The 27771-nt window shown below is 47.8% G+C and overlaps 6 protein-coding genes across 6 annotated transcripts; 4 read left to right on the top strand and 2 right to left on the bottom strand.

Annotated features, from left to right (window-relative positions):
* Positions 1–882: 882 nt before the first annotated feature.
* Positions 883–3183, top strand: H6S33_009206 (uncharacterized protein; the record flags this gene model as incomplete). Its single annotated transcript, XM_044840576.1, has 2 exons — positions 883–2155; positions 2225–3183. 2 exons carry the CDS (start codon positions 883–885, stop codon positions 3181–3183), a joined length of 2232 nt encoding a protein of 743 aa, XP_044698021.1.
* Positions 3184–5295: 2112 nt separating this feature from the next.
* Positions 5296–8329, top strand: H6S33_009205 (uncharacterized protein; the record flags this gene model as incomplete). The annotated part of the gene is made up of 7 exons (XM_044840574.1): positions 5296–5315; positions 5461–5544; positions 5634–5760; positions 5840–6525; positions 6586–6731; positions 6786–7294; positions 7358–8329. The coding sequence occupies 7 exons, from the start codon at positions 5296–5298 to the stop codon at positions 8327–8329; spliced, it is 2544 nt and encodes an 847-aa protein (XP_044698020.1).
* An 836-nt stretch (positions 8330–9165) lies between these two features.
* H6S33_009204 (uncharacterized protein) lies at positions 9166–10675 on the bottom strand (the record flags this gene model as incomplete). Its single annotated transcript, XM_044840573.1, has 8 exons — positions 9166–9205; positions 9267–9380; positions 9436–9623; positions 9675–9812; positions 9866–10207; positions 10269–10422; positions 10484–10499; positions 10633–10675. 8 exons carry the CDS (start codon positions 10673–10675, stop codon positions 9166–9168), a joined length of 1035 nt encoding a protein of 344 aa, XP_044698019.1.
* Positions 10676–12240: 1565 nt separating this feature from the next.
* Positions 12241–16875, top strand: H6S33_009203 (uncharacterized protein; the record flags this gene model as incomplete). Its single annotated transcript, XM_044840572.1, has 6 exons — positions 12241–12339; positions 12422–12650; positions 12719–14249; positions 14317–14961; positions 15017–16574; positions 16642–16875. The coding sequence occupies 6 exons, from the start codon at positions 12241–12243 to the stop codon at positions 16873–16875; spliced, it is 4296 nt and encodes a 1431-aa protein (XP_044698018.1).
* Positions 16876–17650: 775 nt separating this feature from the next.
* On the top strand, positions 17651–20755 carry H6S33_009202 (uncharacterized protein; the record flags this gene model as incomplete). The annotated part of the gene is made up of 3 exons (XM_044840571.1): positions 17651–17796; positions 17865–19179; positions 19229–20755. The coding sequence occupies 3 exons, from the start codon at positions 17651–17653 to the stop codon at positions 20753–20755; spliced, it is 2988 nt and encodes a 995-aa protein (XP_044698017.1).
* A 4110-nt stretch (positions 20756–24865) lies between these two features.
* H6S33_009201 (uncharacterized protein) lies at positions 24866–26858 on the bottom strand (the record flags this gene model as incomplete). Its single annotated transcript, XM_044840570.1, has 6 exons — positions 24866–24977; positions 25044–25699; positions 25751–26039; positions 26098–26402; positions 26463–26530; positions 26579–26858. 6 exons carry the CDS (start codon positions 26856–26858, stop codon positions 24866–24868), a joined length of 1710 nt encoding a protein of 569 aa, XP_044698016.1.
* Between the last annotated feature and the right edge of the window lie 913 nt (positions 26859–27771).

The following is a 27771-nucleotide window of genomic DNA, read 5'->3' as shown; positions in this document are numbered from 1 at the left end:
AACCCTTCATAGCTCTCCTTAGCTGTTAAATCTAAGAATATTCACTACAGCCACCAAGAAAGAATATTTGGATACTTATTTGTTATCCTCGAATTCAATAGCTAACAAAAAAGAAAAACAGGACCATAATCAGCAATTAACTCACCCAACTAAACCACCAGCTCCGGCGCCCTCCACTCATACTCAACCCACTCCGCCGTCCCCCCTCGCGCACGCCTCCCCCGCCAACACCCCCACCCCCACACGTCACCACATCCACGCCCAAATCCCTCCCCACCGCGCCCCTCACCGCCCCCCACACCACCCTCTCCGCCAGCAGCGCCCTCGCAGCATGATGTTAATTAATGAGTGGGGTAGTTACACGATGAGGGCTACTTTGATCTTGCGGTCCGGCATGTTTTGGGGATTGCTGTAGTGCCAGCTTAATTGTAATTGGTGGGGGCGGGGAGAAGAGAAGATGGGGGGACTCTATGTTTTAAGACGCCGTTTGATGGGGGGATCGATCTTAATATTTATCTTCAGGTTTGTAGTGCCATACATGTATGTAGATAGTTACCTACATATACCTCGAGGTAGAAGGTTGAAAGTGCATACCGGCTCTAATCAGCACATGTCCCGATATTTACTTCCCGACTACACGGCAAGAGTCTTGAAGCAGATGTTGAATGCATGTACTGCAATTGTTGGCCGAGAAAAGTAGCTATGTACATGTAGCTGCAGGCGTGACCTCGAAGCCAGAGCTGGAGCGCCACACCACGCGACAAGCCACCCCACCCCGTCGCATGTACTTTACTGCGTGGTAGCTCCGAACGCGCGCCTTGGCCTTCCTCCCTTTCCTCCCTTTCTCCCCCGCACACCAAACAAAACCTCCAAACCACCGCCATGTTCCGCCCGCTCACGCTCTGGCAGAACATCCCCTGCCCGGCGCTCGACGCCCGCGGCAGCTGCACCGTGACGCACTGCCTCTTCTCGCACGCCCTGTCACGCCCGACCGCGCCCCCGCCGCCCGCAGCCTCACCGCCTCCACCTCAACCCCCCGCAGACCCCAACAGTGCCACCCGCACACCTCCGCCACCAGCAGCGCTCTCCGGCGACCCCCGCCTCCGGAAGATCATCGAAGCCAACACCAACCCCAACCCCAACCCCAACCCCGCCGACAGCGACGACAGACGCGACTACAAGCGCCGCCGGGTCCTCGACGACACCGCCGCACCACCGGGCCCCGACTCCGCCGCCAACACCGCGGACAGCACCCAGCCGCCGGCAGTGAAGCGCACAAAGACAAAGGTCGAGACCGCGGGTTCGGCGCTGGGCGCGCCGAGGTCGATCCTCAAGAAGAGCCCGCCCGCTGCGTCTGCGTCTGCGTCTGCGTCGGCAGCGGTGCCAAAGACTACGAACGGGACGAGTGCCGGGAAGGGCGCGCCGGCGAAAACTACCCAGCCCGCTAAATCCGAGGCGGATGCGAAGCCATTGTCGCTGAACCCACGGCTCGTGCCGTCGTCGCCAGCGACACACGCGGTGCGGCTGCAGCTACTAACGCTGCTGCACGCCGAGTACGTGCGGCTTCACGCCGGCAGCGGGGACGCGGACGTGGACGCGGGCGCGGACGCACAGATGCTACTCGGGCTGGCGCTGGACGAGGAGGAGCGCGTGGCGCGCGAGATGCGCAGCATCTACACGCAGGCCATGAAGAAGCGGATCGTGAAGCTCAAGAACAGCAGCGCGGGCGAGTTTGCGGCGGAGCAGGAGAAGAAGCGGCAGCGGGCTGCTGCGCGCAAGGAGGAGGAGGAGGAGGAGAAGGAGCGGGCCAAGGGGGTGAAGGCGGCGGCGGCGGGCGGGAAGGTGGTGGACCACGGGATGGATAATGGGAAGCCGCCGCTGGAGACGGGGCTGACGCCCGCGGAGGAGCTGCAGGCGCTGGCGGGGCTGCTGCAGGAGCCGGCGCAGTTGAAGGGGTATAAATATGTGCTTGAGCCGCCGACGGCGGGGGAGGTCGAGGCGGCGCTTAGGGGGGCTGAGGCTGCGGGCGGGTGGGAGGCGTGTGATCGGTGCGGGAGCAGGTTCCAGGTCTTTGATGGCAGGAGGGAGAGCGATGGGCAGCTGGCCTCGGGGGGGAAGTGCACATATCACTGGGGCAGGGCCGCATGGCCATCACGTATGTTTTCCACTCCGTCCTCACATCACCGAAACAGACGTCTGACTATCTCTATACAAAAAACCACAGGCTCCAGCGCCAACCGCGCGCCCACAGACAGCGACAAGATCTTCACCTGCTGCCGCCAGCGCGTCGGGCAGTCGGCGGGCTGCACAACCTGCGACAACCACGTCTACAAGATCAGCGAGTCCAAGCGCCTGGCCTCGCTCTGGCAGTTCATCAAGACGCCCCCCCGCCCCCAAAGCTCGCCACAGAGCAGCAATGCAAAGGAGCCCATCGAGCGCGCCCTCTGCCTCGACTGCGAGATGTGCTACACCACCCACGGCATGGAGCTCATCCGCCTCACGGCCACGGCCTTCCCCTCCGGCGCCACCGTCATCGACGCCCTCGTGCGCCCCGCCGGCGGCATCCTCGACCTCAACTCGCGCTACTCGGGCGTCTTCCCGTCGCAGCTTATGGCCGCCACGCCGCACGTGCGCCTCCCCTACCCGCCCACGCCCACCTCCCACACCGCCTACATCAACCCCACCGCCACCGCCGCCGCCGCCGCCGCCGCTGGGGTCGAGGCGCCGCCGTTGCAGATCCTGCCGTCGCCGCAGGCGGCGCGCGAGCTGCTGCTGAGCTATGTTGACGCGGAGACGCCGCTGCTGGGCCATGCGCTGGAGAATGATTTGGGCGTGCTGAGGCTGTGTCATGGGGCGGTTGTGGATACGGCGGTGCTGTTCCCGCATGCGAGGGGGCTGCCGATGAGGAACAAGTTGAAGTATCTTGTGGAGAGGTATTTGGAGAGGAGGATACAGGTGGAGGAGGATGAGGCGCGGGGGCATGATTCGGCGGTGGATGCGAGGTGTGCGGGGGAGCTGGTGAGGTGGAGGGTTAGGGAGGGGGTGGTGCTGGAGAGGGGGAGGAGGGAGGGGGGGATGGGGGTGGGGGGGATGGGGGTGGGGTTGGCGGTGGGGAAGAAGGAGGGGGTGGGGAAGAAAGGGGGTGGGGGAAAAGATGGAGGTGGGGAGGCGGGAGGGGGGTAGCTAGACGCATTTCGGATGGCGATATCGGGGGATGGGTGGGAATAAGGCGTATCTTGGGGCCTGCATGGGGGGCGTTGTTTTATTGAGGCTTGCGCTTTTAGATATTCTTTTTCTTTCTTCAATTCATTAATAGAATAAACATCTTATCAGTGAAGAGCTATGCATATATAAGGAGCATCATTTTAATTTGGCACTGATTGTCTGACTACGTGGAGTATATGAATGGTGACAGTCAATTAATGGGAGTCTGGCTAAGTACGTGTACTTGTATGAATGCTGAAATCGTGGGTGCGAGCCTGGGAGCAATAATAAGATGGCTACGCCTAGGCGCTAGCCGGTATATACGCCAACATGTAGCTACATCGTGAGTCCCCTAGGCATTAGTGTTTGTGTATAAAAGGGCTATCATATGTCCTCTGTATTGTATACAGCCAAGCAAGTCAATCAAGAAAGTCAGACCCTTCGGATTTCTATTCACAATGAATGGTAGACGTCAAATGAGTGACATAATGTGACTGCCAGCTGCTTGGCTCGAGGAGGTTAGCATCTGGAACATGGTATTCGGATACTTATTGTGGGCTTGGAATAAGGCGTGTTTCAGGGCCGTGGGTTTGTTTTCATTGCGGCTTGCACTTTTAGATTGCTTTTTTTTCTTCTTCTGAGAATCGTTAATAGAATAAACATATTATCAAGGAAGATCAGTCATATATATATAAGGAGCATCATTTTGATTTAGTACTGATAGTCTGACTGCTAGATGATATTCATGCTTTTATTTTTTATTTTTTTTTTTTTTTTGAGCAATTCGAAAAAGTATCAGGAAATGGATCATGGGCTCAAACTAGGCTAAAAATTTATTTTTCGAAAAAAAAAAAAAAAAAAAAAAAATGACTTGAAATCAGGCCATCAGAGGATATCACAACCCACTAACCATTGGGCTTTGGTTTTCTGGTAGGTACAACAACATTAGCTCTTGAAAATCTATAATTTTATGTAGTTAGTTTGACATCAGAAAGTCATCACAAAGTCGTCACAAAGCATCGGAAAAGGCATCCAAACGATGCCTTTTCAAGAGACCCTTGCAGGAAAGCATCACCTTGATGCATTTACTCCGGTGGTAGAGATGGCGATCTGAATGACAACTTCACCTCCAGATCTTAGAAAAATGTGTAATCTAGGGAGAACCCCCCCCCCCCCCCCCAAAAAAAAAAACCATCCCCAGATGGTCTGAAGGCTTCCTAACTATTATTTTGAAGACAGGTGATGTTCCAGCGTGCATGCGCATGCAGAGGGAGGCTTTATTATATCTTTACGCCCATACCATAATAACTGCGATCCCCGATTAATAGTTAATTCCCATATCACTCTCCGCTCCATTCTTAGACATTGATCTATGACCTTGCTGGAAGGTGAGACTAATGGCTTATTTACGGGTTAGAAAACCATCTTTCAAAGTCTGGAACTATCTCCTGGCTACATCCAGGACGACTACGGGAAGCCATCCACTGTATGAATGCTGAATGGTCAAATGGGAGTCTGAGTACTTGGATGAATGGTAGCAGTCAAAGTGAGTGATAATATGTGACCGGCTGTTTGTCGGAAGAACTTTAGTATTAACACACAAGTAGTTAGTTGGTTATTATTCAAATCTCTGGTCTCGCCCCCCCCTTCTTGCCTTACAAATTCCTAATTAGGCATTCCGATCTCGAGGATCCCAATTAAATGGTATGTATGTAGGAGTATGTAGTAGGTATGTAGGCCCGGCCAGGTACTGCATGCCAAGAGGGCCAAGCCAGGGCCCAAAAAGCTTCCGACACCTTTGAATTGTTGGCCGTTGGTTGGGTAGGACGAGGGTTGGTGGTGCCTGCACAAGCAGTCGTCACTCTCCCGCTCCCTCCGTATCCGTATCTTTCCCACAAAAATTCCCACGTTAACAGGATGGGCCATCCAGACCGCTGATCTGCTTCCCACCAAAATAACATAGTGGGCATTTTTTTTTTTTTTTTAACCACCTCAGTATTCAGCTGTGGAAGCTCTAGTGAAAAACGACAACAAGAAGAGTCGCTATAATAATCGCAAAAAGAGAAGAAAGAGAGAAAAAAAAATATATCCATGGCAGACGCTCTTTGGAGGTGTGTATAACGAAAATGATTCGTTTCTCTGCGCGCACACTTGCGAACCTCTCCCTCTATCTGCTCCCTCTACCTCACCCCACAACCCCCCTTCGCGTCGAGAGAGAGAAAAAAAAGTGTGCAGCTAGAAACTTAGTGCTTGTAGGGCAGCTCTCCGCTGGGAGAAGGAGCTAGCAGCTATCTTTCAGGACCAGGATGCAGGTCGTAATCTCGAGCATGCAGTATCACAGTACGTTGTTCAGTTCGTCCTTTGAAAAATTATCCTTAGGTAGAGAGAACTTTGGTCATTGATGTTTTGAGTGTAAAATTCAACCCCAGATTGCGCGAAGCATATGTAAACATTGTCTTTGTCGACCTACGCTTTGCGCTCGAGCAGGATGTCGAGGGTCGTATCTGGAACAAACACCATAAGATCATTGAACGATACAGGAATATCCTAAACCAGGTTAGAAAGCTAGCGCTCAAAAACCAGATTGCTCAAAAAAAAAACAATTCTTACCCCGAATGTTTCCTCCTACATATAGTTCCGAGAGGCGAATGGGATGAAGAAGCCCGTGGAGCTGCGCAAGCTGCAGACCGCATACATCAACTTCATCAAGCAGGCCTCCCGCTTCTATCGCGGCTTCATTCAGCGCCTGGTCTCACACTACCGTGTGCTGGAGCTGGACTGGGTGGTCCGGAAGTTCCGTCTTTCCAGTACGTGCCATGGGGTTTCCTTGTTCAGGTCCGGACATGTGGCTAACCTTCCTGCTGTCGATATCCCCTCGGACGCACCCGCCGGCAGCTGTGATATCGATACCAAGAACAACGTGATCCGCTCGTGCCATCGCACTCTCGTGTTCCTGGGTGACCTGTCGCGGTACAGAGAGGCGCCCTCTACAGGCCCAAAGAACTGGGGCCCGGCAACGGGGTATTATACGCTCGCAAAGAAGCTTGTGCCTTCGTCTGGGTCGCCGCACAACCAGCTTGCTGTCATAGCTTTGAATGAGGGGTCGAATCTTTCGGCAACCTATCATCTTTACCGCGCACTCTCTGTTGCGGAACCGTTTCCTGAGGCGGGCGACAACCTGGGGTTGGGGTTCAGGAAGGTTCTTAAAGCTCATAAGGCTGGGAACTTGGGAACCAATCTGGTGAGGAAAGAGGAACAAGCGGTTTGTGAACTAATTGCGCTGTTTGTGAGACTTCATGCGAAATGTTTTATCGGGAAAGAGTAAGATATCTTGCTGCCTGAAATAACAAGAAGACTATATATGCTGAACACTTATGTTAGGTTCTCGGAATATGAAGCGCTGGAAAGCGAGATGCTGACGCAGCTTGCTCTTGACTTGAAAGAGCGTACATTGTCGAATGGCATGTTGAGCAAGCTTGTTCTTATTAACATCGCTGCCCAGTTCTATGCAGCAGAGAGGTCAAAAGGTGAGATACTCAATCTCCGAGAAACTAGCCGTTCATGCCTAACAAATCATTCAGAACGTGGGTTTGCTCGTGCCCATGCTAGTTTTCTACGCTTAAATATTACTACATTCACTACTCTCCACCAAGTCTTCCAGCCTGAGCTTGAGCGTGCAGTGGGTGATAAAACGGATAACGATGCCCAAAATGTCTCGGCAGTAGGCAGACGCATGCTTCCTGGACTGAGGTTATATTCGACCTGGTTACGGGTGTGCCATCAGACTCTCACTGACCAATTGGCTGATACGTCCATGTCTGTTTTGATTAAACAGCTTTGGCAAACATATGCAAACACGTTATCCCTTCTTGCGGCAACATTTCCAGTTGAGCGTTTGCATCATTTGGAATATCTTCTGGAAGAGGATGATGATACTATTGGATTTCTACCCTTTGATGCGATCAATGGGGCAAAGAAACTCAATTGGGAAAATGAATCAACGTCGCAAGCACATGCACATCCTAACGAAGAAATGCTTGCAAGGATATTATTCCTGCTTGAAGACGGGGGTCAGCTATGTAGAGAAGAGGTAAATTTCTCTGGGATTGGCAAAATACAGTAATAGTGTTACTAATACCTATCATTCGTTTAGAATGTTCCAATCACCGTAGTTAATGGAACAATAACCTACCAAGAAGACGGTATTCTCACTAGCACTCCATCTATAGGAATGAACTCTCTCTACCGAACCTCGGCGGTCCCACCCACTTATGAAAGGATGGGGACCCCCGATATCTCCAACATCCCACACAAAAACACATTCCAATCCCGTGAAGACGAATACTCAGACGACGAGAATGACGTCCCCCGTGCCGCCGAAAGTGTCCTTGCGCATGGCGGCACAAGCATCATTGAGTCCACCGCAGGCTCTGAAACCATGAGTATCATGAATAGAATGGTCGACTCTCTAGTGGGCCCACGCGAAGACCCCTCATCTGAAGATGACGAAGAAATCCTATTCTCCGGCAGAAGAAAGAAGAAGGAAGCGCGGCGTCGTGCGGCTGCTCGCAGAGATAGCAAAGATCACGAACGCCACGATGGCATTCCCGAAATGCCGAGAATGAAGACCCCCGAGCCAATTCTCAACCCAATGAGAAAATCGCCAATAGTGTCGACACCGACAAATCTCTACACTGCAAAAGACCTCGCTGCCATTGTGCAAAACTTTACAGCGACACATCAACCACCTCACTATTCCTCGGCCCATTCACAGGAGCTTCCTACTACGCCGACACATTCTCAGAAGCAACCCCAAATCACTACCGCCGGTATGAACTCCCCTAATATCGTTACTGCGGTTTCAGGGTCCCCGGATTGGATGCTTCCCCAAAACAATAAATCTCCTGTGTTGCCTGCCATGCCCGAACAGCCCGGCCTGTTCTTTGATGGCAGTGACAAGGTGCAACCCCCGCACCCGAGTTCTTATATATCGTACCAAGGAACTCCTGCGAGTTGGGGGAGTCCTCACCACAATGGTCATGAGTTACCACCGAATAGCCAAGGCACAGTATTTGGAAGCCATGGATCTCCTTCAGTCTTTTCAAGAGTCAGGGATAGGGAATAATATTTCATTCTCTGGATGGAGACCCGGAGACCCATAATATCCTTTAGGGCAAATTGTTGCGTAAACGGCGTATTGGCTTGGTTCTGTTTTTTCTTTCAACCTCTTTTTCCCTTCTTTTTTTTTTTCTTTTTTTTTTCCCCTCCCTCTCTAGCTACAAACGAATATTAGGAGAGATGGAAGTTTAGTATAGCTACAGCAATAATCTTCAATAAAGCAATAGGCAAGGATCTATAAATAGCCAGGGCAACCAGACACATGTGTACCTACATTGGCCTACCTACTCGTAATTTCATAGTGTTTCCGAACACGACCAATATTGCATGACATACAAAAAGGTGGATTTGGCGCTTTTTTGTATGGTATGCAATAGCAGTCGTGTTCAGAAACGTCATGAATTTACGAGTATATAGTGACATACATGTGTACCTGCATTGTAGAGGCCCTAAAAAAATAACTGGCCTCTGATTTCAGCTAATTGGGGTATTCAGGCTAATTTCACCGGGCGAGTGATAATTTATGTTTGGGATATCTTTTAAATTTAGAAGCGGTTGATGAGGTATACTTTCTTTTAGGCTTGGGCTAAAAGTTTCCCAGTTACGCAAGAAGGTTCCGTGTGATCCACGATCTCACTAGTTCTCGTTCATTTGATATCATGGAAATTATAGGCATCAATAATTTTATTCTTTCAGCCTATGGTTCAACTCCACAAAAATGAAGTAAAAAACTGTTGAACCCGTGTTGAAACAGCCCCCAAAACACCATCGCCTAATCATCAAGACCTTTGTATGCGATATATATTCGTGTTGCATGCGTTACAAATGAAAGGGAAACCGTATTTAAGCAGATTGAGAATAAACCTTCTTCTCAGCAGGATAACTATATTGATCATGTTAGATGATAACCTGTAATAATCTAATTGAGGTACGCGGGAACTCACGCTGGGCCAGGCTCTCTGATTCCCCAGCTGGCAAGCCAATGTCCCATGTCGACTGCAGTCTTCAACTCATCGCCTTGCACAAGGCCGGCAAGGAAACCACCGGCGAAGGCATCACTACCAACTCATTAATAAAACTATATAAACTGATAAAGGTGAAAAGAATTCATACCCTGCTCCATTGGTGTCAACAATCTCGCTAGGGGCAACAGGTCTCACTGGGTAGCTGGTAGGTTCAGCATCACCAACGACAACAACGGTGGGTTCAGTTCCCTGAGTGATGATAACAGTGCGGGGGCGGGAGGTGTTCTTCTTGGGAAGAGCTGCGATGGCCTTGGCGATCGCAGTGATGTCCTTGGTCTGGGTGGGACTATTAGTAGTGGTGATTATTGGAGGGGCGGGCAAACACACATCCAGGCCGTGGGACTCGGCGTAGGCGATGGCTTCTGATTCGTTACCGATCAAGTAGTCGCAGTAAGGGAGCACTGAGTCAAGCTGTTCCTTGAAGTATTGGGGAAGGAAAGGAGCAGATAAGTTCATGCTGAAAACCTATTATGAATCTATTAATAGGTTTCTGAGGGAAATGATTTTGAGATGCAAACCTTGTTTGTCTCAGCAGCGTGCTCTCCGAGAGCGAGAATTGCTGGAACGCAGACAGTCAAGTGATATCCACCGACATAGAAGATCTTCGCGTTTTCAACGTATGACCAAATCTCGGGGGACTTGAGGTGCTCGAGCTTATAGTGGTTGGCAGCGGCAAGGTCAGTGACCATAGAGCGGTCAAGGCCAGTGATAATGACACCGCAACGGCCAGTGAGCTGCTCCTCATCAACGCGGTACTTTGTGAGGACACCCTCTTTCACACAGGCGTTTGTAAGCTGTTCGCCAAAAGCATCCTTTCCGATGCAGCCCACGTACACGACCGATTTAGGTGGAAGGGCGTACTATTATCCGCAAAGTATTAATTGTCTACACACAGACAGGGATTTGAAGGATACGGCATACTTGAGCACCACGAGCAGAGTTCTGTGCAGCTCCTCCAGCAAGGTACTTGGGATGGTACTTGGTGGTAATCTCATCATAGAGGTCGAGATGCTTCTCCTCGGCGAGAATAGCGTCGTTTGACTTAAGCCCATATCTCTCCAAAAGTTCCTTATCACTATGAAAAATACTGGTCAATTGAATGATCAATCTAAGAGAGGTGTATTCGAATTTCATACCCATTGACCTGAATGTCTATCAACAAAAAAACAGGCCGCCTTGGCGAACATTCGTTAGATCGACCATAATTCAATACTTAAAGGAAAGTTCTACACCGAGAACCATATTTCAAGAAACGATGGGATGAAATCAAGTTTTAGAGACGTACCAAGAAGGGGGTTTCCCAGGCAAAGGAGTGGGTATTCAGACATTTTGAGTTTTATGGATGAAATTGAGGGTGATAATATGTTGATTGAGTGAAGGGCAGATGATGATGGAGCAGAAAACAAACGAGGGGAAGCTTCACTAAAATGGCGGGGCAATAGAGGGGCTTGGTCTACGAGTTGCTAAGGCGACATGCATGGTTGAAAATCTGACCTACGCTTTGTCTCAAAGCTGCAGTCAAATTGTTTATTCTGCCCCTGATCGAGTAAGAGTCCACTGTTAAGTAGGACCAAGGGTTGTGGTCTTTAAGAAAAATAGTTTTTTAAAGAGAACGGTGGGCTCATAAGTTTTGAGGCGGCGCCACTGCGAGGCTGGTGTTTTGAGTAATTCCGGTTAGTAATTTCTGCTATCTGATTAGCTTTTAATTTTATTACTCGAAGTGGGTATATTTATTGCCCAAAACGGTTGTATTTATAGTCATTTCTGTCGTCTCCTCAGGCTATGCATCGTTCAGCATCACTCACACTCCGGCATCAAGCGTTCAGACGACCGCCGTGAAACCCGCCAACGCCGAAAGCCATAGCGACAAACGAGAACAGTGAGCACTGCCGCCACACCCTGCACCGTCTGTCCCCGGGCCACAACCACAACCCACAACCACACCGCTGCCCGCCCTTCCCCAACCACGCAGCCGAGCAAGGAGTCAGCAGCGGGCAGGAATAATCGACCCACAACAGGCCGAGTTAAGCACCTCCTAAAGCAAAGTCAAGGAGACAACGGCAACGCAGCATTGAGAAGCAGACACACTCAGTGTCACTCGCTCCCACCCCCCCATACAGATTGTCCCACACTCATCACTGACTTAGTCTCTTCTCACTCTCTGGTTTCACTACGAGCCATTCAACCCACCCCCCCAATAAGAGGAGTCTGGCTTCTACATGACCAAGTAGATTCTCGTGCTTTTCTCCTCTACATAAGGAACATAAAATCTCCATAAGTTGTAATCTCTACGCTTTTTACTTGCCACAACCTACAAGCGATACAGAGTAGGTAGAGCTGTGGCTTGTACGCGCCTTCCCTTACATCCATAACTGGATTTTTCTTCTCTCTCTTCCCCTTCTTTTTTTTCTCCCTCTCTTCGCTTCAGTCCGCTCTGCCTTGCCCACCCACCCCCAAAGCCAAGCAAGCACCACTGCACCGGGGCCCCCCATCGAGACACGCAACCACCACCTCCTCCTTCGCGCTCTCGCTCACTCGTCGTTCCCACAACAACAACGTCAACCACCCCCCCCGACACCCCCAAAAATTTAAAGGTGGACGCGGAAAAGAGCCGCTTCGCGTCGTCCATCCCAACAACCCCCGTCTGTTGCTCTGGTGCCGCCAACCGCGACTTGCCACCAACCAAATATCACACTGCAACCAGATAAACTCCCCCCCCCCCCCCCTTCGTTCCTTTGCTCTTTGAACTTGCGAAACTGCCCTAACCCTCCGTGTCAACACGCGGCCATCGCGTTCCTGTCACGGCGCTTCTCTATATCATCAATAATCTAAATTGTTCATCCTGCATCCGGCTCATCTTAAGCAAACGGAAAAAAATAAAAAGTCGTTCGCCATGAATTCCATTGCGAACGGCATTATGCCGATGGCTCCTCAAATGGCACCCGCCCTACCTAATAACCTTAACAAGGAGCAGGCTCAAGCCATGTACCTGGTGCGCCCATACTCCTTTCTCCAGCCCCTTACCTTTCATCTTCATTTGTCAGGAACGCGCTGACTTGACGATGTGACAACAGAAATGGCAGAACATGAAAGCGCAGGGCGCGACCGATTCGAACCCCGAGTTTGCCCATTTATCATCAGTATTGAAAGCGATTCAGCAGCAGCAAGTTTATAAAAACCAGCAGCTGCAAATGCAGATGCAACATCAAATGCAACAGCAGCAGCAACAGAACCAGTATGCACAGCACTCACAGATGCGACAACAAAGGCAAACGACGCAAAATGGTGCTCCTCAGGTTAACGGTATGGTGTTCTAGTTCAATAGAGTCGCAGACGTGAACTTATGAACATACTAATTCCATCATTATTAGGCCGAGCACCTGTTCAATCACAACCTGCACAAACACCATCAACTCAGGGTATCAATGGACCCTCTGAATCTCCACAAAACCGCGCACCACACCCGTCCAATAATATCAATACCAATGGTGCTCCTACGCCAACCACTTCCGTTGTGTCGAAGTCAAGTACTCTTCCAAGTAATTCTACTTTTACGCAGGATCAACTTGGGATACTGAGGAATCAAATCATGGCATTCAAGATGATTTCTAAGAATCTGGCTGTTCCCCCAAACATTCAAAGTGCCATATTCTCATCGTATCCCCAAAGGATTGAGCAGGCAGCTACCGGGATTGCGGCAGTGAGCGCTGTTGTTGATGCCCTTGTCAAAGAAGGAATCGAGAGTGAGAAAGCCGACGGAACGCCCAAAAAGAAGAGGACTGGCTATGAAACATTCACATCTCCTTGGACAAACCTGCAACCTTATATCAGCTATGGTGAGCATGGAGCGCGAGATAAACGATTGATGATTCCAAGCATCATGCCAATGGGAATTGATGTTGCGCGGTTGCATGAGGAAAGAGAACTCGTGATCTATAACCGAATCAGCGCTCGAAAGGCTGAACTGGAAAAACTTCCGAGTAATCTTGCCGAATTCGATTCCAGTAAAGGCGGGGATGGCATGAGCGAATCTCTTAAACTAAAGGCCTTGATCGAATACAAGGCTCTCTGTCTCCTTCCAAAACAAAGAGCGTTGCGACAGGAAATGGTCAACACCATGGTACATGCAGATAATCTCGCGGTTACTTCGAACCGTGCCATGTTCCGGAGAATGAAGAAACAGTCTCTAAGAGAAGCACGAATTACAGAGAAACTGGAGAAACAACAGCGAGATCAACGAGAGCAAAGAGAAAGACGGAAACATGTTGAGTACATCCAGGGCGTCATTCAACATGGGCAGGAGATCAGGAGTGCTGCCAGAGCGCGAGAAGCAAAGGCTCAAAAACTGGGACGCATGATGTTACAGCACCATCAGCACATGGAGAAGGAAGAGCAAAAGAGAATGGAAAGGACTGCAAAGCAACGTCTCCAGGCCCTCAAGGCAAACGACGAGGAGGCTTATCTCAAGTTGCTCGATCAAGCAAAGGATACTCGTATCACCCATTTGCTCAGGCAAACCGACTCTTTCTTGCAATCTCTCGCTGCAAGTGTGCGACAGCAACAGCGTGATGCCGTTCAGGCGTACGGGATTCCCGAAGGCTATGTGGAGCCGGAAAGCGAAGAGGAGGAGGAAGAAGATTCTGGCAAGGTTGATTACTACGCCGTCGCCCATCGTATTCAAGAAACTGTAGACACACAACCGACTATCTTGACTGGTGGCAAACTGAAGGATTATCAGTTGAAGGGTCTTCAATGGATGATTTCGTTATATAATAACAACTTGAACGGTATCTTGGCAGACGAGATGGGTCTCGGTAAAACTATTCAAACAATCTCTCTTATCACTTATCTGATTGAGAGGAAAAATCAGAACGGACCATTTTTGGTTATCGTCCCTCTTAGGTAAGCTATACTCGCGTATATGGTGCGCTCTTATTACAGATGTGGATGGTATTGACTTAGTTATTAGTACCCTGACCAATTGGAACTTGGAGTTTGACAAGTGGGCGCCAAGCGTGGGTAAGATCGTCTACAAGGGTCCACCCGCAGTACGAAAAACGCAACAAAACGCCATTAAATATTCTACATGGCAAGTTCTCTTAACAACATACGAGTATATTATCAAAGATCGCCCGCTGCTCTCCAAGATCAAATGGAATTATATGATCATCGATGAAGGGCATCGTATGAAGAACAGTCAGTCGAAACTTAGCGCAACTTTGACAACTTATTATAACTGCAGATATCGCTTGATCTTGACTGGTACCCCATTACAAAATAATCTTCCGGAGCTATGGGCCCTCCTTAATTTCGTGCTCCCTACCATCTTTAAGTCCGTTAAGAGTTTCGATGAATGGTTCAACACACCATTCGCGAATACCGGTAGTCAAGATAAAATGGAGTTGAACGAAGAAGAGGCTTTGTTGGTTATCCGCCGTCTTCATAAAGTTCTTAGACCTTTCTTGTTGCGTCGTTTGAAGAGGGATGTCGAAGCGGAGCTTCCGGAGAAGGTTGAGAGAGTGATCAAGTGCAAGTTCTCTGCGCTACAGCAAAAACTATACCAACAAATGATGAATAATGGTATACTTTACGTTAATGATGCAGAGAAGGGCGGGTATGTATCTTTAATTACAGTCGTTTCCTTCGAACTGTTACTAACTTTAGCAAAGGAAAATGGGCGTCAAGGGCCTCAGTAACATGATCATGCAGCTTCGTAAGCTGTGTAATCATCCGTTCGTGTTTGAGGAAGTAGAGAGTGCGGTAAACCCGGCCAAGATCAACAACGATTGTTTATGGCGTACAGCAGGAAAGTTCGAGTTGCTCGATCGATTATTGCCCAAATTTTTCGCAACGAAGCACAGAGTCTTGATGTTCTTCCAGATGACTCAGATCATGAATATCATGGAAGATTTCTTACATCTTCGCGGTTTCCGTTATCTGCGTTTGGACGGTTCAACCAAGGCCGACGATCGTTCTCAGTTATTGAAGGAGTTCAATGCTCCGGACTCCCCATACTTCATCTTTTTGTTGTCAACTCGCGCTGGTGGTTTGGGTCTCAATTTGCAGACCGCTGATACTGTCATCATTTACGACTCTGATTGGAATCCGCATCAAGATTTGCAAGCCCAGGATCGTGCGCATCGTATCGGTCAAAAGAACGAAGTTCGTATCCTTCGTCTCATCACTTCCAACTCCGTGGAAGAACGTATTCTCGAACGTGCTCAATACAAACTCGACATCGATGGTAAAGTCATTCAAGCAGGAAAATTCGACAACAAATCCACCAATGAAGAGCGAGACGCGCTTCTTCGTGTCATGTTGGAAGCTGATACCACCGATGCTATTGCAAACGAGGAGTTTGACGATGACGAGCTGAACGAGATCTGTGCAAGAACTGACGATGAATTGGTTCTATTCAAGAGGATGGACGATGAAAGGAAACGTGACTCACCATATGGTGAAGGTAAACCCCTTGGGCGTTTATATGAGGAGAGTGAACTGCCAGATATTTATCTCCATGATGATGTCCTCCCGATTGAAGAGCCCCAGGGTCCCGTCGGTCGTGGTGCAAGAGAGAGGAAAATCACGAATTACGACGATGGGTTGACGGAGGAGCAGTGGTTGGATGCGATCGATAATGACGACGATACAATCGAGGATGCAGTCAAACGCAAACGGGATAGAATCGAGAGGCGACAGGTCAATAAGGCGAAGAGGGCAGGGGATTATGATGATGCTACACCACCGCCAGATACTCCCCCACCTGTTGAAGAGACACCTCCAGCCACCGCCCGAAAAGGTAAGCGTGGCAGGAAACCGAATACTGAGAAGCGTCGGGTAGAGGAGGTCGAAGAGCCTAAAGCGCGCAAAAGGCAACGGGTCAGTAAGGGAGGTTATGTGCCAAGTGACGCTATCACACCTGGGAATCGCGCGATGCTACAAAGGGCTTGCGAAGCGATTTTCGATGCAGTACATCATCTCGAGGAACCTGAAACCGAACGGTTACGGTCCGAGCTTTTTGAAAAGCTGCCAAGCAAGAAAATATTCCCAGATTACTACCACATCATCAAGCAGCCCATTTCGTTCAATGAAATCAAGAAAAGAATCCGGAACGGTGATTATTCGGATCTGGATGGGTTCAAGGTAGATTTCCAGTTGATGTTTAATAATGCGAGAATCTACAATGAGGAAGGCTCGATTGTTTATGAAGACGCAAATGCTATGGAGGTAAGTTACCCCCCCCCCTTTTTTTTTTTATTGACCTCTGATGTACAAAATACTCACATTGTCGCAGGCGGAATTCGAGTCTAAATTTGCCGAGGAGAAACGGAATTTCGACGCTATCGGGAATGGATCTTCCGCTGGTGGTACATCTACCGGCCCAGGTACTAGCACCGGAACTCCAGCAGGCAATTCCGGCACACCGCATATTAGATTGAAGGTTAAAGGGCATAATGCTGGGGGAGGCGGTAGAGACGCGAGGTCTCCCGATGAAGATTCGGCAGCAAGCGGAGATGATTCCGAATAGTTAGATTATTTTCAAAGGAATGGGTTGGCTCTGTTTCTTATCATCTTGTCTACTTTTTTCTACCTGTTAACTGCTACTAAAACTACTATTTCTACTACTACTAGAAAGTTCATTGGAGGAATTTGAATTCAGTTTGTTGGGAAGCTGTTGCGAAAATGGTCTGGTAGACTGGATTTGGAATGTTCCTTATTTGTTTTTTTCTTTTATCCTCTTAACATTTGTTGCTTTACGATGGCTTTTCTCTTTTCTTTTCTTTCGGAATGGGGAATATTGTGTAAAATAAGGGGAAGGGGTGTAGGGGGTTTTCTTTCTTTGTTTTGAAGACAAAACGTTTGAGTTTTCCTTTTCTTTCCGTCTTTCTCCTATTATGTTTGCAGGCAATGAAGGTGCGGACATGGGCTTGGATGCTGGATGGATCGTCACCTGGGGAATGGGATGCTTACAAGGTGTTATGCATGTAGTTTACGGACGTACCTTAATAGTATCAAAAAGCGGCCCCAAGTGGGTTTTCAGGACAGGGCAATCAAATTTTGAGTAGAGTACAACAAGTAATTAAGAGATATTATTATGACTTACATTCATGTACGTTATTAGTTAAGTAGTAATCTCTAGAGCACGTGCCGTGATAACTAGGTCTTTGCGCGTCGTTCCGGGTAACCCTGCACATTCACCGTTTCGCGACTGAGAGCCTCAAAACATTCGCTGGACAAAGAGGTGTGTGTGGTGAGCCAGCAGAGTTCCAACACCACCCACCTTACACGAACGTCAACAAACAATGTTCCATTTCACACCACTGCTGGGGGCCCAGTCAGACTCCTCGGCTTGCCAGAGCTTGCTAGAACTGGACAATGGAATCAAGATCCTCGTTGATGTGGGTTGGGATGAGACGTTTGACGTGGGAATGCTCACGGAGCTGGAGCGGTGAGCTTCATTGGCCTGGAGGAAGCTTGTAGGAGAACTAGCTAATGTTGATTTGAATTTCGTATTAGGTATACACCGTCCATCGACCTGATCCTACTCACGCATCCGACACTTTCGCACATGGGAGCATATGCCCACGCCTGTAAACACATACCCAACTTTTCCTCGATTCCCGTATACAGTACCTTTCCGGTCTCCAACCTCGGTCGCCTCCTCTTACAAGACCTATATCTTTCCACTCCAATAGCATCAACCCATCTCCTAGAAACCTCCTCTGCTCCCTCGATTAAAGCCGAGGACTTCAGCGCACCGGCCATTCTGCCCGCAGGTAGTTCCGGCGAACTTCCAGAGGGCGCGCTGAAGCTTCCGCCAACCAGCGCTGAGATCGATTCGTACTGCACACGTATAATAACACTAAAATACTCACAACCAACACCACTGCACTCGGCGGCGGCGCGCGTGAGTGGGAAGCTGGGGAGTATTACCATAACGGCGTATTCAGCGGGCCATACGTTAGGCGGGACGATATGGAAGATTCAGCAGGCGCAAGAATCGATTGTTTATGCTGTGGACTGGAACCATTCCCGTGAGAACTGCCTTCGCGCTGCGGCGTTCCTATCTGGTGGTGGTGTACCTGTCGAGACTTTGGGGAGGCCTACTGCACTTGTATGTAGCTCTAAGAACTCGGAGGTCACAAACATTGCGGGAGGAAGAAAAAAGAGAGATGAGATGCTTCTTACAGCTATTCGAAAGACAGCCTTAGAGAGAGGAGGAACTGTGCTCATTCCCACGGATTCTGTGGGAAGAGTATTAGAGCTTGTCTATCTACTAGAACACGCATGGCGGAAAGACCCAGAGCTTTCATCAAGGGCAAAAGGGAAAGGTATAGGTCTTTACCTAGCTGGAAGGCGAGTCAAAAGGTTAGGACAGGTTGTTGGAAGTATGTTGGAGTGGATGGACGAAGGAGTCGTGAGGGAGTTTGAAGCCATTGCCGGTGGGGAGAAGAGAGGCAATCGAGGAGGAAACAACGATGATAAGAATGGCAAAGATGGCAACAAGGCGGGGCCATTTGATTTCACGCACCTTAACCTTATCTCAACACAGGGTCATTTATCCAGAGTTCTCAACGATGGCAGTGAGCGTGGTAGGGTCATCATTGCATCAGATTCGAGTTTAGGGTGGGGCTTCAGTAAAGAAGTCCTTATTAAACTAGCCAGCGACGAAAAGAACCTAGTAGTTTTGACTGAGCGCGCCGACGGTAAGGTTGGCTGGGCCGGTGATCTCTGGGATGAATGGAAAGAAGGTACCGGGTATGGCGGTGAAGAGAAAAAGCCAGTTGCTGGACAAGAAATTCCCATGAAAGGAAAAAAGGCTCATGTTGACGTAAGGCCACCCCTTATTATTGACATGGGAAACACAGCTAACCCTACAGATCTCCCACCGTGTCGTTCTTGAAGGCGAAGAGCTCGACTCATACACACGGCATATGGCAGCTCAAGCCGCCCTCACCTCGCAACATGCATCTCTCGTCTCTTCGTCTGGGCTGCCAAACGCCGCTGAAGCTGATGATGATGATGCTTCCTCTTCTTCGGACGACGATTCTGACTCTGAGAGACAAGGAAAGGCTCTCACCACTGCCAATAGCAAGAAGATCTCCGCTGCAACTGTAATGCTCGGCGGTGCCAATCCAGCAGGGTATGCAGGCAGAAAGGTCGAAATTGGAGTCAATATCCTCCTCCGAGGCAACAATGTATATGACTACGACGTCCGCGGTGCAAAAGGCCGTAACCGCATGTTCCCCTTCGTGATGCGGCGAAGAAGGGTCGACGAGTACGGCGAGGTTGTACGAGCAGAGGAATACATGCGCGCCGAAGAAAAGGCTGAAGAAGATGCCATCGACGAAGTAGACGCGAAAGAGGAGCGCGTTATGGGAAAGAAAAGAAAATGGGACGAGGAGCAGAAGGCCGGCACAGCCGCAAGGCGTCTATCACGAGGCGCCGCAGATGCTGGGAAGAAAAGAAGAATGGGCAAATTCAAGAAGGGGACTGCAGGCGGCGGCGGCGATGACGACGGCTACGAACCCGACGACGGTGAACCAGAAGAAGATGAGCCGGAGGAAGATGATGGCGAAGATGAGGAAGCGCTATTGACTATGCCAAGTAAAGTCACATTTGCTACGGTTGAGGTCGAAATGAGAGTCCGCGTCGCCTTTATTGACTTCTCCGGCCTCCATGACTCGCGTTCCCTTCGCATGTTGCTACCACTCATCAAACCCCGGAAACTCATACTTATTGGCGGCCGGGAAGTGGAGACCAAATCGCTCGGCAACGACTGTAGACATCTCCTTAGCGGTCGTGGCATCGCAGGCCGCGGGGATAGTACGACTGGAACGGATGTATACATGCCATCTATCGGCATAAAGGTCAATGCTAGTGTAGACACCAACGCCTGGACTGTAAAGCTCTCTGAAAACCTAGTCCGTGGTCTCAAATGGCAGAACGTACGCGGTTTGGGAGTCGTTCATGTTGTCGGCCATCTCATGCGTGCAGAAGATAGCAAAGCCGGCTCCACGGACGCGGAAGAGCGAGGAATGAAGAAATTGAAGACTGAGGCGTCCCCTGACGCTGAAGGCGAAAAGAAGGCACAAAACCTGGTGCTTGATGTACTTCCTCCAGTCCTCGCCGCTGCGACAAGAAGCGTTGCGCAGCCTATCCATGTTGGCGATATCCGTCTTGCGGACTTAAGACGAGTGCTGCTGGATGATGGGCTTACAGCGGAATTCCGGGGAGAGGGAACCTTATTAATTGATGGAGTGGTGGCAGTGAGGAAAGGTGGCGTAGGAAATGTTATCATCGAGGACGGAGGTGGCGGTATGCTAAAGAGGGGGAAGGGCAAGGGGAGCTTTGTAGATGTGAGAAGGCGTGTTTATGACGGACTTGCTGTTGTAGCAGGCGGCTAATATAGGAGTTCAATGTATTTGTAATGTATTTCTATCATAAATGTTTTAGCAGGATTTATCTAAGGGCCGGTTAGAGGTTAAAGTATGGCAAAAATTATACTTTGGTTTTCTTTTTTTTTTTTCTGTAGGTGGTGTTCAGTCATCTATAGATCCGAGGAAACTCCCCAAACATAAAACATAGCTCCATAAAAAATGTTCTAGTTTAAGTGAAATAAAGCCTCATGTGTATTTGATAACACAAACCCCGAGTTCAGTACTTCATATCCAAAACTATAAGATCAAGCCCAGTAGTAATTATATAAAAACTAACGACCCCGGATAGCATGAAATGCCCTAGATCCTGTCCACTTGTAACAATAATCAAAACTGGATCGTCAGATAGATTAGAGCAACTGTCACATGCTGAGTGATACTCCATGATTCAGAACACTGAGTGACCCTCTATGATCGTGTTGTACTGCGTACGCATGTATCCCTATCCACCACCAAGCCGGCTGTTCGCAACAATTTCTACTAGTGACATGTGCGATCGGTAAAGGCATCAAAGGGTGTAAGTTTTAGGCAAACGAGGCATCAATAAATTCGTAGGTGAAATCATCCAGTGATTATATATATCAGTAGTGTTCCAAAATGTCTTAAATTATTCTTTACCTTTCCCCAAATTATTTCATGAGAAAGGGCACAAATTATTTTATCACTCCGCTAGTAGAGTTATATATTGATGTGAAATCCTTTCGCCCTTTATAACCAATGTTGATATTGATCTTAATCTATACTCCCTCATGTGACCTCGATCGTGCTCAGACACATGTATTCACACTTGAACGCGCACTACATTGAGATTAAAATGAAAATTACCATCCATTAAGTATATATATATGTGCTTGGGACTCGGTCACTTCCCAGCTGTAGTAAAAACTTATTCATCACTAATACAACTTAACTAAGTGCTTCACAGTTGTTCCATCATCTAAAACACTAACTTCTTGTTCCAATGTATATCCTTTCCACCAAGGTAGAAGTTTGATCCATACAAACCAGTACAGGAAGGAAAATGCCAAGCTACAGAGAGTTCTGCATTAGCAAGCTCTATGCAAGCAGTAGAAGAAATGTAGGGAACTCACATTGATGTCCCAACCACAGCATAAGTCCCGTACCTGACAAAATAAAATTGAAATGTTAAAACTATCTTCTCACGCGAATAGGACTAGAAGTGGGAAGATATAGTAACTTACCAAAAGCTTGTGTCCCCCTTCCCTTCTTTTGTGTTCATAAACGGCGATAGCAGTAAGGCCAATGAAACCAAGATTTGAACATATACCGCCAGACTCCAGGCCCTGAAAGGTCTTTTAAGATGTGGCTCTCGCTTTCTGAGAAGAAGTAGGCCAATTGCAATGGCAATCGATGTGAACTGTGCGGGGTATCCAACAACATCCAAAATAAATGCGTAGACATCCCCTGCCGGAGGAAGTGTTATCATAAGAATTGAAGGGACTAGATGAACTATGAGGCCACCCAAGGGAGAATTAAATGGTCTATTCGAGGCGATGATTGAGGCGTACGGGAAAAACCCCTGCCGGGCAATTTCTATAGAAGTATAGAATGTAAGTAAGAATGACTGGAGAACCAGATTGTAAGTATTTCTGGGATTAATTTGTGTATATGTACCTTGATTAATGCGAGATTCAGAGTAAATCGCCACGAATAAATTCCCCAGGGCACTTATAGCAATCAAGCCTGGAAGCAATACTTTCCCCACAGCATATCCAAAAACACGAGTGAAAAACAAAGCTGCGACAAGCTGCCCAGATCCCTTAATTTCCTTAATGGGCACCACAGAGAAATATGCCAAATTGATAAGTAGGTATGTCCCTGCCACTATTATCACTGCCACGGGGGCTGCTGACTTCAGAGTTCTAACAGGGTTCTTGACTTCGTTCATCACGTTGTTCACATTACCATAACCAGAGAATGAATATAGAACTTTGAACAACGCCATCGATAATAAACTCAAGTTTGTTTCGGTGCCTTCAAAAATTCGTGAGAATTCTAGCTGAGAAGGTCCAGATCGAGTTCTGCCAGTAATGAGTACGGTCAACCCCGTCAGAACCATGAACAGTAGCAGGAACATTTTTATGAATCCTAAAGTGTTTTGAATCCATATCCCTAAAACAGTTAAGCAAGCGTTCACTCTAGGTGCATGCAGTCTAGCAGTTACCTGTTTTAAGAGAATATCCATGAATTAAGGTCACCAGGATAATAACACCGACAGCAAGTGATTTCTGATTCCAGGCTGTTCGCTCTATATCCAAAGCATATAGTATGTATTGTGAAAATACTATGCAGTTACTCGCAGTAATACCGAGGAGTAATGCTTGAATTGCGAACACTGTACTGGCTAGGAATCTTGGTTTTTGATAAACATACTCGAGATATAGCTAAGAAGAGTAATAGGTAAGTCGAACTTTTGAAATTGAAATTAGAACCAAAGCATATATTCTCTTACCTTAATTCCTCCACTCTTTGGAAGCATCGTGCCGAACTCCAACAGAACGGCCAAACCGCAGAAGCTGATTAGTGATCCGAGCTTTAGGTTTTATGAGGTCAGAAATATGAATATATAACAACCTAGATCTCCCGAATTCTTTGAATAAGGCCACCTACAGTCCATAGCACTAAGCTCATTCCTGGACTACCAGCTGTAATCAATATCGTTCCTGGTGTCGCAAAAACCTAATAATGTTATAACCAGCTATTAAATGAACACCAAAATTAAGCCTCTCTATATAAACATACTCCACTTCCAATCATTCTAGAAAATATCATCATAACAGCAGATGTCCAGCCCAAATTTCTACCAACTGCAGCATCTTCTGGCACATCATCTTGGTTGACTAATTTCGTTTCACGGCTGGCCTTGTCTTTTGGGCAAGACCCTATACCCGTAGAACCATATCCAAGAGTTGATGAATTTGATGATGATGGCCATAAAGGCGGTCTAGCGCAAAACAGCGATTGTTCTTCCTCTGAAACATGTTGGGATAAAATCATAGTGATGGGTCGTCTAGAAAATTGTAGCAGTGTGGTTACAGACTCCAGATATACAAGACAATAACTCCTTATTAGTATTTGTTGAATTGACGTGATCCGCGTCATAGAACACAACATCAAAATGATATGAAGATAACTATTTACATGCAACGCTGATAACAGGGGTGCTAATGATAATCCTGATATCAATAGGTCTGGTGAGCACGCAATCCTGAATCTGCGCTACGACATGTATATTTCTTGGAATCAACAGCCATATGGTAACCCCGAGAGATTGCCTAAACCCGCTATCTTGGGATGATTATGCTATCATAGACGATTTCTAAGCCAGATTCTGTGCAATATACAATTTATCTAGACAACTATTGGTTTTGCTACATGGAATTAAAGACAACGCAGCGCGCTTATTAGTTCTATTGACTGACAGGCGCTGATGCCAAGTCTTCATAAAGAATCACTCGCTCTAATGGCTTCATTTTATGGACCTATGGACCTATAGACCGGGCCTTGCTAGATCCAACCGTCCGTGTAAACCTTTCCCAGGTCGCATTGTCGCTAACAAACTCTACCCTTTAGTTGCAACTCTCCCTCTTCCCTTCCCACTCTCATGCCTTCCAGTTAGCCATAGCTTCACTGCTAGTGGTTTTTTTTTCCAAAAATTCACTTTTGAAGCCTGCAACCTTCATGGTAATCTCTAATGAGTTTGTTATTGTCAAATTCTCTACCGGGTAGGGGCCGTCGATATCCAGGGTTAGGACGGCATGTAAAGTCGCTTTTAGACTAGTCTCGTACTTAACTCTGGCTTTTGAAGCAGAACCCTATGAGAGGAATATAGGTTTAAAGGTTCCGGGACTATACATGTACTACGAAAATTAGGAGTGCGATCGTCATATACTGACGAGATGGCGGACACGATAGACAAAATGGGCCATCCTAGATCTTTGCTCGCTAAGATGCATTAAGTAATTTTTGTTTTTAAGCGAAAACTCCTAGTAATCCGCGCTCATATATATAAATACATGAAAGTATGTTGAATAGTAAAGGAATGAAATATACTGTTTAAAATTCGTCATCTGATTCATCATCGTAATCCAGCATTTTGGACATATACGGGCCATCCAAAAAGTATCCGAGACCTGCGTAATACTTCCTGACACCCACACCGGAGATTCTGTTTAAACTAATTGTCAGTACTTGTGTTGATCCCGTGTTTCACGGTGACAAAATATTCACTTACACGCTGATCTTCTTGCTCCCGTGCTCTTCTCTTGCAATCCTCTCGGCCTCCTCCATCAACAATGTCCCATATCCCTGATGTTGGTACTTTTTCGGGTTCCTGCTATGTACCGGCACAGCAGAACCGTACACATGTAGTTCTCTTACAAGACTCGTCGGCTGTCCTGTAAGCTCTGGCCTAAAGGTTCTATCCGAGCATTTCCTCAGCCTGAGAAGCCCGATTAATATATCCTGCTTTGGGTCCTCATAACTGAGAAAGGTTTCCCATCCTCCATTTGCGGTGTAGTCTCTCCTGATAAATTCGACTTGATCAGGACGAACTTTATTCTTAATTTCCTGTATACCAACTTCTCGGGTTCTCACGTCACGACAGGTAGTGCCGAAGTCTTTCATTCTGCTCAAAGCCAGTTCACGGAGATTTCCATTCTCGACACCGGATGTAACGAGAGGCATGGGGATATCGCGTTGCACTCGATAGATACGGGTCCATGGCGGTACTAAGGCTAAGATGCGAGCTACGAGATCAATAAGAGCGTTGGGTGTGTAATTTTTGTATCGACCTGTTCGCCAGAGTTCATATAGGCCAGTTCCACGGATAACCAGTGTAGGGTAAATCTTCAACCCGTCTGTTCTAAAATCTGGGTTCTCAAAGTATTCCTAGATATTCTTAAAACTAATTCATTGAGAAAGAGGATCTGATGTAAATACCTGGAATTGATAGAGATCTCTTTCCATGCCAACGTTAGGCAAGTCAGGCATCATATGTGAGACAACCTTGTAACCGGCATCTTTAGCCAACCTAAAGGTCTCGCACACGGCCTTCACCGTATGGCCACGATTTGTATCTCGAGCGACATCTTCGTAGAGACTCTGAACACCGATTTCCAGTCTTGTGCAGCCGTAGCGGAGCATGGAGCTCAAATGCTGATCCAGACAATAATCCGGTCTAGTCTCGATTGTGATTCCGACACATTTGGTTTGAGACTGCTCTCCCAATCTAAGCTAGTGTATTAGATAAGGAAAATCTAGAGCCGAGGGAAATATCCCATACTCACTGGACAGCTTCGTCAACATTCTCTGCCGTATAACCAGACAAGGCATTGTGCAAACTTGCGATAAACCCATCCCGATAGCTTTCGGGAAGTGACATAAATGTTCCCCCCATGATTATATACTCAACCTTATCAACGCTATGTCCTAGTTGCCTCAGTTGGTCAACACGACCCCTAGCCTGCTCAAAAGGGTCGTAACGAGCACGAATGGCTCTCATTGATGTAGGTTCGTAACCAGTATACGATTGAGTACTGTATTCAAAGTCGGAATCCGGTCCCCCAGGGCAGTATACACAAATATTTCCTGTCTATAAGAATGTAAGAATATAAGTGACGACGAACAAAGACCCGCGGGGAGAATCACTAACGTAGGCGATGTGTGGGCACCTATGTGGTTTGCACATAACTGCAACGACGGCTATTCCGGAGCTTGTACCTATGAAACCATAAGTTAATCCTTCAAGTAGGTCTTAGGTGAACATACGAATCGGCTTTGCTATTAACTTTGGAACGATATATTTCTTATAATGCTCTGGAATAGCCGCAATGATCGCCGTGAGTGGTGGAATCATCTTCAGCTTGTATTTCTTTGAAATTTGGCCTCTCAAGGCGTTTAGATTAACATCTTTTCCTCCATTGTCTTCCTCATGAAGCTGGATGAGATGGTGTGCGACGTCTGCGCACGCTTGCATGTATCGTTCGCGCTCCGGGGCGAGGGAAACACCCTTCTTATTTGGCTTCCCGGGAAGAGTTGATAGAGTCATGGTCGCAGATATATCGATATCAGCAGAATGTTGGCTGTAGGATGCAGGTCGGTTGGTGGGGTGGCGGGGGAAACTTTCTAGATGGTCTTATCTGCAGCCGCCATCATCTGATAAGATTTAAAGCATTGCATGAGCTAGCCTAATTAGAATCAGTTCAGCAGATCTCTGTCATAGCACTGTCCCAAAGAGCTACTAAAAGTCTTGGTTGGAGGGCCAAGGTTAAGAGTCACGGGACCCGGAGACTTGCTATCAAGCTGGCCAGGCCGTTATTGGGATAATACACGTACCTACATGTACCTACATACTTTTCTAACCGAATCATACTCCATGATTACATGTAGTACAGCGATGGGTAATAGGTGATGGAACGCCCTGAGATACAGTTATACCTAAAAACAGCTTACGTTGGTGGCGTTTTACCCAGAACAGGTATCACTGTGTCTCAGGCCGTTCCATCACTTATTACCTACCGCTGTACCGAATTATACACCATGGTTAGCACCGAGTCAGACCCCACGAAGCACTCTATGGAGTATCAAGTCAGTAAAGTACCGAATCAGAACCCATGAAGTAGTGACAATTCTATGGGTGATTTCACCAGGCTATGCATTGGATAATCTAGGATCCATGCCAATATGAGAGTAGAATTGTCTTCATGCGGGTCGTTCACTTTTTAATGTTCATTATCACATGTTTACAACGATTGGTCGACTACATATAAGGCCAGAGCCTGAAAACCTACTGAAAATAAGTATACGAACTCTCAGCACGCTCTCTACGGGAAGGATAACTATAAATGAAGACTAGTAGAAACATAAACTATGATCTATAATTCTACAACTACATGTATGTATGTAAATCCTTTCTAAGGTTATGAATCGGTGGTAACACCGGCCGGCATATATATATACCA

The sequence above is a fragment of the Morchella sextelata genome (assembly GCF_020137385.1).
Source record: "Morchella sextelata strain SCLS chromosome Unknown scls_3, whole genome shotgun sequence".
NCBI classification, from domain to species: Eukaryota; Fungi; Ascomycota; class Pezizomycetes; order Pezizales; family Morchellaceae; genus Morchella; species Morchella sextelata.
The sequence above is the reverse complement of the archived record's forward strand: the minus strand, read 5'-3'. Positions and strand labels throughout refer to the sequence as shown.